Below are 12,397 nucleotides of genomic sequence, written 5' to 3'. Positions count from 1 at the left end.
AGCAGCCTTATATACTTAAGTAGCCAAATTTTGTTCATGTTCCCTAAAATTACAAAGCCAATTATTGTGGGGACTCATGTGCCCAGAACACCTGAAGTTAAAAGAGATTCCAAAGGTTGAGGTTTCATCTCTGCCCTCTTTCTTTCCCACCCCTTATCCTATTCATCAGCAAACCCTGCTGGCTCTATCTTCACAGCAGATTCCAAATCCACTCACTTCTCCCTGCCTGTACAACAGGTATCTCTGGGCAGCCTGGGTGGCTCAGAGGTTTAGTGCTGCCTTTGGCCCAGGGTGTGATCCTGAGGACCCAGGATCGAGTCCCGCATCGGGCTCCCTGCAGGGAGCCTGCTTCTCCCTCTGCCTCCATCTCTACCCCCCCTTTCTCTCCCTCTGCCTCTCATGAATAAACAGATAAAAATCTTTTTTAAAAAACAGGTATCTCTGCTTCCTTACTCTCAGCCTATTTTTATGCAGCAGCTAGAATTTGCTTTTAAAATATGAGTCAGTGTAGTCACCCTATGCTCACCATGAACCATCATCTCACTCAGGCTAAAATAAAAGCCCCAAGTCCTTACTGAGGACCACAAAGCTTTACACAATCTGGCTCTGTAATCCTCTGCCTTCTTCCCATTTACCTCTACTCTTCCTCTTCCACTCCAGCCAGAATCCCCTTGTGGATTCTAGAACATGCACACATAGCCTACTGCTTTACAACTTTGTTATTTTTAATCTCCATGCCAGAAACACTTCCTTTCCAGATACCTGCATAACTTGCTCCTCCAACATCTTGTGAGACCTACCCTGTCTTGATTCTAATTCCAATTCCAGAATCTCTTCTGTTGTAACATACTATATCATTTATTTGTTTATTATGTTTATTCTTCATTGTCTACCTCTCCCACTAGAATGAAGTTTGGTCTGCTTTGTTCACTGATGGATCCTAAGTACTTGAAGAGAGTATTGGCACAAGTTGGGTATTCAGTAAACATTGGTCAAATAAAATGATGCATGAGGGAAGCATGTTGATGGAGTTTGGAAATATGATAATAGAAGTTGGAGTGGCTAAACTCTTCTTCAAAATAGAATGAGAAGAATTTGGAACTGGGAGTTGTGATAGAAGTTCTCTCCAGACCAGGAAGGCAGTTTTAGAGGGAGAGATGAGTGATGGGGGTGGGAGGTAAGGATGTAGGAATATGGTTGAGAATGGAGTATTAAGGGAGTGGACCATCAAGTGGGTAATCTCTGGTAGTGGACTGCTAGGAAGGATAATAACAGGGATGTCTAAAAGGTCCTTTTAGTTTTTTCTATGCCCTACAGTGATGATACACACAACACACAAGAAACTTGCTACTCACAACAGCCTTGATACCATGGTTGCTTTTATTTTATTTTGTTTTGTGTGGGAGATGATAATTAGGAAGAATGGTCAACTACATTTGGGTCACTATCACATAAAGACAGAATCTACAAGAATTTGGTGGAGACCAAAAACACACTTAGAGGGGGCTGAAATCTTGGACAGCGCATTCCTTTTCCACTGGATGCAGCTGATGCACATCTCTATATTTGCAGGTGACCCTCACTGACCCGCAGTCCCATGACAGTAGGAATAGTGCCTTCTCTTTGAGCTGTTGTTGGGATTTTTTTTTTTTTTTAGATTTTATTTATTCATGAGAGACAGAGAGAGGAAGAGACATAGGCAGAGAGACTCGATCCCAGGACCCCGGGATCACGACCCTAGCCAAAGACAGACGCTCAACCACTGAGCCACCCAGGTGCCCCTGTTGTGGGAATTTATGGAGATGATGAGGTGGTGCACTTGTATCGGTGGACAGAGCTCTGTTCTCTGACGGTTCCTTCTGCGCCCAGTAGGGGGCGCTCAGCGGGCCTTGAGGCAGAGCTCGTAAATCGGAGGGATGTTGCCAAAGCCTGAGACCCTGGGTGTGATGTCGATGTCAGCAGGCGGCACCAGCGAGTGTAGAGAGAAGTTCTGAAGGATGGAGGTGAAGTAGAGAAAGAGTTCCATGCGGGCCATGGCCTCACCAAGGCAGATACGCTTTCCTGTGGACGCAAGAGAGGGTGGGAGGACGGCTCATATCTGTATTGCTATGAGGAGGGCCTGGGGAGCGTTCTGGCCCCATCACATCTCAGAACGTCCGCAGCCCCTCTGGGGTCATGATAATACCTACTTTGTGGGGTTATAAAGACTCAGTGGGCTCCGCTAGGATCTGCCACTTATAGGGGCTCAACACGTGGCAGCTACTTCTCTAATGGCTTGGTTTCATCAGATCCCACGATAGAATGGTTCTAAAAAAATCCTTGAATTTAGGGACACCTGGGTGGCTCAGTGGTAGAGCATTTGCCTTTTGGCTCAGGTTGTGATTCCGGTGTCCTGGGGTGGAGTCACCCATTTGGCTCCCTGCAGGGAGCCTGCTTCTCCCTCTGCTAATGTGTCTGCCTCTTTCTCTGTGTCTCTCATGAATAAAAAAAGAAAAAAAATTCTTGAATTTGAAGTTTCTGTTCATTTAAAATTTTCAAAGGTTTATCAAATGCCTACTAGGTGCCAGACACTGGTGAGGAAAAAAAAGAATAGAAAAGAAAGCTCACACTTAAATAATGCTTACTATTTGTTGGTCACCCTTTCAATGGTTTGGAGAAATAAATCTCCATTTTACAGACAGAGAATGGAAGTAACTCACCTATGACTCTACACTTTGTAAAGAGAGGGGAGGGGTAGGTCCTGTTTCCTAACCACTGCACTGACTCAATATGGCTTATACTTAAAATACTATTGTAAGGGATTATGTCATGGGTCACAAGCTACTGTTCATTAGGCAAATCCACCTTCTGCCTGTTTTTGTACTGCCTGCAAACTGTTAAAAAAAAACCCACAGGCCCCAAATAAAGTCACTTACGTTAGATCAAGTCATCAAACCAGAATCAAAATCTAACCTTATGGCAGTTTCAACCTCGCCCAGAAATGTAGTCTTAACTATTTAGTCAGAGATTTTTTGATCAACTTCAATGAAGTGATCTGTCACATGGGCCCTCTCCAACCCAAAGGAAGTGAGGTAATCCATCTAATAAGATCTTGCCATCTGCAATGACATGGATGGAACTAGAGGGTATCATGCTAAGCAAAATAAGTCATTCAGAGAAAGACAAATATCACATGATTTCACTCATATGTAGAATTTAGGAAACAAAACAGAGGATCATAGGGCAAGGGAGGAAAAAATAAAATGAGATGAAATCAGAGAGGGAGACAAACTACAAGAGACTCTGAATTCTAGGAAACAAACTGAGGGTTGCTGGAGGGGAGGGAATTAGAGGGGATGCAGTAAGAGGGTGATGGGCATTAAGAGGGGCATATGGGGGCACTTGGGTGGCTCAGTTGGTTAAACATCTGTCTTCAATTCAGGTCATGATCCTCCGTTCCTAGGATAGAGCCCCACATCGGGCTCCCTGCTCAATGTGGAGCCTACTTCTCCCTATCCTCCATGCTTGTGCTCTCTCAGTCGCTATCTCTGTCTCTCTCTTTCAAATAAATAAAATCTTAAAAAAAAAAGGAGGGTATTTGATTAATGAGCACTGGATGTTATATGCAACTGATGAATCACTGAACTTTACCTCTGAAACTAATGACACACTATACATTAATTAACTAAACTAAAAAAAAAAGAAAAAAAAAAAAGCTCCTGCCTTTCCTCCAGGGGAATGTGACCTTTCCTTTAACAAGCCTTTTGTTTCTTTTGCTAATAACTTTTTGCTCCCCCTTCCCATAAAGAACTTCCATTTCTACACCTCCTGAGGCTCCCCTCTACTAACCAGGTGGAATGCTGCTTGATTCATGAATCATTTAATAAAGCCAATTATATATTCAAATTTACTCAATTGAGTATTTGTTCTTTAACAAAACTAAGGATGCTTTTCTCATCTTTAAATGGTTGAAAACAATTGAAAGAAAAATAGTATTTTGTGACATGTGTGAGTTCAATGAAACTCAAGTTTCTATGTCCATAAGTGAAGGTTTTTGGCATCACAGACATTCTCATGCATTTTCATACTGTCCATGGTCACTTCTGCAGTACTATGGGGCAGCTGAATAGTTCAGATTGCATAGTTCAGACTGAGACATTATGGGTGGTGAAAATTAAAATATTTTCTATTTGATCCTTAACAGAAAAAGTTTGCTGATCTCTGTTTAGTGCTATTCCTTTTCTAATTATCAGAGTCAGTGGTTTTAATATGATTCTGGGAAATAACATTCAACTTCCCATTCAAACCTGAATGTCAAATACAGACCAATGGTTGGGGTGAGGGTTATATCTAGCATGTTCCTGGGGGTGGGGAGCAGGGGACTCAGACCATAGAAACCTACCAGAAGAAAAAGGTACAAAGGCTTCATTCTTCTTGAAGCGGCCCTGATCATCCAGGAAGTGTTGTGGATAGAAGGCATCTGGGTAGCGGAAGTATTTGGGGTCTTTGAGAACAGAGCCAAGCAGGGGGAACACATCAGTACCCTGGGGTGAAAAAGGGGGACAGTTAGGAGAAATCAATGTTGGAAGATGGAGCAGGGAACTAGGAAGAGAGGGGAGGGAGGTGGAGGGAGAAGGAAAGGGTAACAATGAGACCCAACTCCACCTTGGGCAGAAGGTAGCCTCGGAAATGAGTGTCTCGGATAACATTATGGGGGACACCCATGGGTACGATATCTGTCAGTCTCTGTATCTCATGGATCACAGCATCTGTGTAGGGCATCTTGGCTCTGTCATCCACACTTGGGATCCGGTGTGGTCCAATCACCTGGTCAATCTCTTCATGGATCTTGGCTAGAAGAGGCCAGAAAACATAGCAGACAAGGACACAGGAGGTGTTTGTGGAGGTCAAGGCTAGGCTACGGGTTTGTATCTTTAGTACCTGTGGATCCCAAGGGACCACACCGTGTATGTTTGCACTGCCTCTTTATTCTTAACATCTGAGACATTGGTGGGGTTAAAAAATACTCATCAGCCTACTAGGAGGCACACAGCTTGGGAGCCTTCCGTGCCTGCTGGGATGTTTGGTCTTTATCTTAAAAGATCTAAGGAGCAGGGCAGTGTCCTGGTCCCAGATGGGCTGTCATACAGGTTTTTAGCAGGATGGGAAAAAGGTACAAAGCCAGGACAGGACTGAAGCAAGTGACAGCAATTATGAAACAGGAATTAAGAACACTATTGGTGTAGTTACCCCTCCCTGTACTTCCTGGATGAGTGACTTTGAGGCAAATGACTTTACCTTCTGAGTCTCTGTTTCTTTACCCTCTAAATGGATGTGATGGTCCAACCAGCTCATAGAATTGTAAAATTTACATGAAATCCAGTGTGCAAGTAACTAGAACAGTGCCTAGCACATACCAGGTGTCCATTAAATATCTGATTATTTAGATATTTAGTTGTTGTTATGAATATTATTATTATTTAGATACTTAGTAAAACACAACTTGGACAATGGGGGAAAAACTAGTAAAGTTTGATGGAAACAAGTTAGTCTTTTCCATCTTCTATACCAGGAGAAATCTGTTGGCTTGTTTTGGGGGAAGACTTTATTTGTAAGTTTCTGCATTAGAAGAGAAAGCTGTCAAAATTGGGGGTTTTCCTTAAGCAAAGAATGAGTTCCTCATCACTAGTTAACCAACGAGATCAGATTTTAATTTATCGGAGATGGATCCTATTGGATTCTGGCACTACAGTCAGCTAAATAATGACCATCAAAGATATCTACCTCCTAATCCCTGGAACTTGTGCATGTTACCATAGAGGACAAAAGGGACTTTGAAAACATCATCAAGTTAAGGCTCTTAAGATGGGGAGATTATCCAGGTTGGCCCTAAATATAATTACAAGTGTCTGTATAAGTGCAAAGCAGAAAGGTCAGAGTCAGAGGAGATGTGGCAATTGAGGCAGAGAGATTTGAAGATACTACGCTGCTGGCTTTGAAGATGGAAGAAGGGTCATAAGCCCAAGAATGCAAGGAATACACTCTTGATGCTGAAAAGGCAAGGAATCTAATTCTACCTTGGTTCCACCTAGTGAAAGCCCGTGTGAACTTCTGAAATCCAGAACTATAGGATAATAAATCTATGCTACTTTAGGCTACTAAGTTTCTGGTAATTTATTACAGTAGCCATAGGAAACTAACACAGGCACAAAGTAGAAGATTAATTAAATGACCTTCTAAATCAGAGATTGTAAGATCCCATAGCCTGAGATTCTTAAGTGTGAAGAGTGTAGGGCCCTGGGTTTCTAAGGTTTCAAGATTATGTATTCTTCCTCCTTGGGAGCGAGAGTCACCAGGTAAGCAGCTCAGGTGGACACTCACCTTCTACCTCAGGATGCTTCATCATTAGCAGTAATCCATAACGTAGTGTAGAGCTCACAGTCTCTGTGCCAGCAAAGAAGAGGTTGAGAGTGGTCAGGACCAAGTTCTTGAGGTTGAATTCTGTGTGGGGATTATTTGTATCCTGAAAACAAGAGGGATAGGACACAGAATCACCCTCTTCTGTCATTATCTTCTTATTTTCTCCCTTTGTTAAAACACAATAGATGGGTAAACCAAATGACTATCTGGGAGAAGAAATAGCCGAGCAAAGGTCCTGGGGCAGGAGTGTGCGTGGTATGTAGCGGAACAGCAAGGAGGAGGCCAGTAGTGGTTGGAGTAGACAGTGGAGAGAATGTGAGGAGAAAAAAGTAGAGATTTGAAAGTTCTAGGACATTAAGCTATATAATTATACACTTCCAAGTTTATAACAAAAAAATCAAGAAAGGTTTGTATAATAAAAATATACATAAAAATGCCTAAAATTCTAAGACTTTATGATACAGAAGTATTAAGCTTCTAAATTTCTATATCTCTAAGACTTTTAAATTTAAAGCTTAAATTTTAAAGCTTTAAATTTAAAATTTTAAGCTTCTCAAATTCTTAAAGCCTAAGCTTCACAGATTCTAAGACTATAAATACTCATTCTGGTTTTCTTTATTTGTAAGTCTCTGGCAGTTGTAATCACAAATGATTTAAAAGGCTTAAGTTTCAAGGATCCTTGCTCCTGCAGTTTTGAGATTCAAAGTTTATTTTAAAAGTGTAAGACTTTATGTATGCCTTTACAGTTTCTAGATCTCATTTATAAATAAAAGTCAACCATGTGAAACAATGCTTGCTCCTTTGTCTCCAACATGTTTGCAAATTAAAGTTGCAGGTGCTAGGGAATAAGATGATGAGAAAAAAAAGGATTGGAGAAAGGGGAAGGGGTACCTGGTGCATCTTGATGAGGAAACAGTCAATGAAGTCCCTAGGGTTTTGTGGATCAAGAGATGCTTCATTGATCTTCACTCTAGAGGCAATGAAGTCCTTGAGTTCTTCTATCAAGTAGTAGATGCGATTGTGTCTTCCTGGCAAATATTGCATGATTCCAGAATACATGTCATATAGCTGTGGGGAATAGGCAAAGGGGGTTTGTCAGCAATGGGAGCCTGGGGCCAGCATAGGCATCTGGAGTCAGTGACCTGGGCTGAACATCCAGTTCTGGGTCTGAGGATTGGGTGAGTCCATTTGCTTCTTGGAGACTTGGGGTGTATTGACACTTGCCTCCCAGGATTGTGGGGGGAGGATTAAGTGAGGTATTGGCAGGTGCTTAGTTAACTGAGATTGGGGGTGGGCAGGGAGGTAGTTGGTGGGCACCTGTGCCCAGGGTGTGCTCATCTCAATGAAACTCTCGTTGATCATTTGCAGCAGCTTCAGGAACTGCTTGTCTTCGTAGTCAAAGCGGCTTCCAAAGACGACAGAACTGATGACGTTGGAGACAGTGCGGCTCAGGAAGAAGGTGGGTTCGATGGGAGAACCTGGATGATGGAAATTATCTAGGTTGGAGACAATGATTAGAAGCATGGGATGGGGAATCATTCAGGGATGGATATGAGTCCTGGCTCCACTGCCTAATAGCATGTGTTAGTTACTTCATTTTTGTGTTTTGAGTCTAGATCTCCCAGTCTGCAAATTGGTTTAGTAACCACTCAACCTGAGGCTTCGATGTAATTATCCATGTGAAATGCTTTCACAGTCCTTGTCATGTTTAAGTAAGCACTCAAGAAATGTTGATGGAGTTTAATCATTACTTTTTTGGTATTAGTATTTAACTGTATTTGTGCTGTAGAGTCACAGATTTGGGAAAGAAGTCATGCCACGGGACACATTTTTAAAAAAAGGATGGCTGGATTCTGAGTCTCTCTATCAATGATTCCATTTGAGCTATTAAGAAAATTCTTCCGTTGGCCTCGGCTGCACATCTAAAACAGGATCCTAGATCAGGGATCAATTTCTCCAGAACAATGCTCATATTCACAGATGCACAATTTTGCAAATAATTTCTGGGGGTACATGGACATTCAAAGCCTTTATATAGACTGCTTAATCAGCATCCATGAAAACTAGGAGAAAAACTCTGATTTAGAGAAATTTAATCTCTCTATACCTTATTCCTTATTTATTCATATCTATATTGCTTAGCTGCTTTGTCTTTTTTCCTCTAAATCCCATTGGTTCCAGACCTTATTTGGGGGCAAGGATCAGATTCCTTAAAAAATAGAATCAAATGGGCATAGAATTTCAGATTTTCAAGATGAAAAAGTTCTAAAGATCTGTTTCACAACAATGCAAGTACACTGACAAAGACACTTAGGAATGGTTAGGATGGCAAAATTTTATATTATGTGGTTTTTATGATAATTGCATGTATGTATTTTATGTATACATATATATGTAATTAAATTTGATCCTGTCACCGGAAAAAGGCACTAATTTACATATTGCAGAAGTCTGCACATGATTTCAGGAGCTCACAAAATCCCTGAAATCCACTGATTAAATCTTCTGAACTAGTGGTCTTTAAGGGGCTTTCATGTTAATTTTAACGTGGAACCTAGCTGGAAATCTCAGTAAACCTTTAGTCTTTTTCATCCTCTACCATTCTAGAGCTTTCCTCTGCCAAGGCCTATCTTCTCACTATTGAGCTCTATATAGCCATTCAGTCACCTTTTAGCCCTGCCCCTGGTGGCCCCCATACCTTTGGTCTTCCGTAATTCCTCTAGTAAGAAGCCAGCCTCCTCCTGGATCCTCTCCTCAATGCTCCGCTTTCCCATTCCGAAGTCCCGAAGAATGGTCAGGGAGAAGCGTCGGAGGATCCTCCATCGTTCTCCATTAGCCAGAGCTACACCTGCCAAAATCTCTGTGTCAGCCTCCTGCCTACCCTCCCCTTCCTGTGTCCAACTGTATGCTACACAAGGAGGACAAATTATGAAAGCAATATTAGAAACACATATTAGACTCTTGTCTCAAGGAAGCCCCTCCCAACTTCCCAGGCTTGATGGATTGATTATGGTTCCCTCCCTACAAGACTCTCAAAAGCAGGAAAGGAAGTCAGGCTAGGAGTGATTGGGAGAGATCAAGGAGAATTTCTTATAGGATAAAGACCTAGAACTGGATAAATAACTGGTTAGATGCATAGGAATGTGGAGGAAGGTATAAGTAAAATGTCATATACAGTACCCTGGAATGGAGAACTACTTCTGTTTTCTATATACCACTTGGATTCTGTAGTATATGCATACATATACGCAGAAGCTCACACCTGTACATCAATAGACCTACCCAAAAGGAGCTACCCTGTAGTAAGAAACATTTAGAAGTTACCAGATGTACATGGATTGATAATTAATTTTTGGAAATTTAATGAAATTATTTTGGTGGATTAATGAATGGAAGGAAGAATTTTTGACTGGGATGACTGATAATGACTGATAGTGGATGAAAGGCTCAATGGATGAGTAAAGGATTAATGGATAGATAGTTTGCGATGAATGGATAAATGATTGGAAAGATCTGTGCATTGAAAGACTAAAAGATCGGTAAATAATGTAAGGGTTAATGAATGGATGGGTGGAATGATGGATAGATGGGTAAATGGAAAATTAATTCATAGATGTACAGATAAATTGGATAGAAAGAAATTTGTACAGAAAGGCAAATTAATAAATGGCTGTTTTTGGCGGATGTATGGATCAATGGAAAATTAGATAAATGGAAGGAAATATATAGCAATAGATGGGTGGATGGAAGTAGGGAAAGAATAACATGAGGCTGCTTGGAATTGCAGGGTGTGAGCAGTTAGAGATGGATATGCAGGACACACTAGAAAGATATCAACCTAAATGGAGGTGGCAGAGATCTATGCGCTGGGTATGTGTGTATGTATAGAGAAATGAGAAGTAAGGTTGGCTGTAAGGGCTTCAGTGGGTACACAGTGTCACTAATCCGTTAAAAACAAATGCAGCAGATACTGAAGAATCAGATGGTTTGGGTTGAAAACAAAATGGTTCTCCACTTACTGTGTAGTATTACCTAACATTTCCACCCTCACTTCCTCATTTGCAAAATTAGTAAGACATTAATAGTTCTTTCAAAGGAGTCAATGCAATAATGCAGGCTGTGCAACACTGCAGAGTACTTATCAAAAACCTGGGACATAGGAAGTATATTATAATCATTTTGTTGCTATTGTTGTTGTTGCTGTTGTTGTTTTTACTTACCATGACCTTGGAAGTTTCGCTCTATTGAAGCCAGTTCTCCACGGCCACTGAACTCATCTGCTCGGTCTACTAAGGCCTCCTTCACTGCCTCATGTCCACATAAAACAACTACTGGCCGGGGACCCATGTACACGGTGAAGATTGGGCCATACTTCTCCCTGAGCTGAGAGTGAAGGAAGGCATAAGAGAAGGGAGCTGATTGGAGCACCAATTACAGACCAATCAAGGACTTTAGGGTGGACATTTCAAGAGGTACAAATGTAGGTGAGTCTTGGGCTTTGAAGGACCATTGAGACAAAAAGCACAGATGCGTTGGCTTCTATGATGCTGGGTAAGACCCCCAATGCCTCTAAAGTCTTAGTTTCCTCATCTGTAATATGGTGGACCTGGATGAGCTGAACTACAAGATCTATGCTTCTTTCTCTGCAATGCTCAATTTCTAGAACCCTAAGATTTCATGATACTAAGTGTCAAAGTTCTAAGTCCAAAGGAGTGCACAAGTTCTTGTGTTTAAGGGTGTAAGGTGCTATGATTCCAAAGTCCTGAGTTTGTGAGAGTCTTAAGGTCCAGTGTGCCAGGAGTCTGTATTCCTAGAGTCTAAGATTTCAGAGTTTCAGTATTCTAAAGTTTATGGAGTCTAGTTTCCAAGAGTCTGTGTTTTAGATGCTAGAAGGTTATACGTGTGTGTGTCTATATAATTAGTTGCTTCCAATTCTGTGAGAAGAGTAATTAGACTTACCTTCATAAAAGACTGAAAAGTGGCATCAGTACGGACTTGCAGCACATTCCCCAGGAAGGGTATTGGTGTGGGACCAGGGGGAAGCTTCCCCCCCTTGCTGTTCCGTTTCCAGGCAATGAGGATGAGTAGACAAGACAAGGAGAGTGCCAAGAAGATGGTGAAGGCCCCTCCTAGCTCCATGGTGCCAGGTTGAGGGGTTGTGTCCAGGACACCAGATCCTGCTTAAATATGTTCTGGGAAATCAGCTGTACAGAAATCTGAACACCCTGAGATTCATGTTTTCCGGGTATGGAGGCCATTAGAGAGGATATTGCTTTATCTGGGGGAGGTGGTGGTTATATAACTTATAATCTCCCACCTGAATAAAGATGGATTGAATTCACCCAGGGAAATCCACTGGGGCCATCCCTCTTTCTTCATATTTCCAGTCTCTCAGCTTGATCCCTAGTTCAAAAAGTCTTGGCAGGATATGGGAAGCTGTTGAACATCATTTTTAGGCTATTGCATTTAGGAATCAGACAATCTGGGTTCAAAATTCCGCTTCACCTTTTCTTCATTGGTGAGTTGCCTAAATCTCTTGGCCTCAGTTTCTGGAATCTATCAAAAATAAGGTAGTCATACTGTTTTAGAAAGTTTTTGTAGGGACATCTGGGTGGCTCAGTGGTTGAGTGTCTGTCTTTGTCTCAGTTCATGATCCTGGGGTCCTGGGATCAAGTCCTGCATCATGCTCCCTGTGGGAGGCCTGCTTCTCCTTCTGCTATGTCCCTGCCTCTCTCTGGGTGTCTTTCATGAATAAATAAACAAAATCTTTTTAAAAAGTTCTTGGTAGCAATGAAACGCCAGGACACCTGCACCCCGATGTTTCTAGCAGCAATGTCCACAATAGCCAAACTGTGGAAGGAGCCTCGGTGTCCATCAAAAGATGAATGGATAAAGAAGATGTGGTTTATGTATACAATGGAATATTACTCAGCAATTAGAAACGACAAATACCCACCATTTGCTTCGACGTGGATGGAACTGGAGGGTATTATGCTGA

At 41.8% G+C, this 12,397-nt stretch overlaps 1 protein-coding gene across 1 annotated transcript; it reads right to left on the bottom strand.

Annotated features, from left to right (window-relative positions):
• Window positions 1-1,879: 1,879 nt before the first annotated feature.
• Window positions 1,880-11,538, bottom strand: LOC121485385 (cytochrome P450 2G1). The gene is made up of 9 exons (XM_041745652.1): window positions 11,359-11,538; window positions 10,620-10,782; window positions 9,098-9,247; window positions 7,717-7,877; window positions 7,291-7,467; window positions 6,361-6,502; window positions 4,645-4,832; window positions 4,382-4,523; window positions 1,880-2,061 (listed from the first exon to the last, which is right to left on the bottom strand). The coding sequence occupies exons 1-9, from the start codon at window positions 11,536-11,538 to the stop codon at window positions 1,880-1,882; spliced, it is 1,485 nt and encodes a 494-aa protein (XP_041601586.1).
• Between the last annotated feature and the right edge of the window lie 859 nt (window positions 11,539-12,397).

The sequence above is a fragment of the Vulpes lagopus genome, chromosome 2, assembly GCF_018345385.1.
Source record: "Vulpes lagopus strain Blue_001 chromosome 2, ASM1834538v1, whole genome shotgun sequence".
In the NCBI taxonomy this organism is placed as follows: Eukaryota; Metazoa; Chordata; class Mammalia; order Carnivora; family Canidae; genus Vulpes; species Vulpes lagopus.
The sequence above is the reverse complement of the archived record's forward strand: the minus strand, read 5'-3'. Positions and strand labels throughout refer to the sequence as shown.

Bases quoted from the DNA above. Each gene is read 5' to 3' on its own strand.
- LOC121485385 (XM_041745652.1), bottom strand. From the start codon at position 11,538: ATGGAGCTAGGAGGGGCCTTCACCATCTTCTTGGCACTCTCCTTGTCT. The intron at 9,248-10,619 runs GTAAGTAAAAAC...AGATTTTGGCAG, and splicing joins GCGAAACTTCCAAGGTCATG to GTGTAGCTCTGGCTAATGGA. The intron at 6,503-7,290 runs GTACCCCTTCCC...TCTTGTTTTCAG, and splicing joins TCCTCATCAAGATGCACCAG to GATACAAATAATCCCCACAC.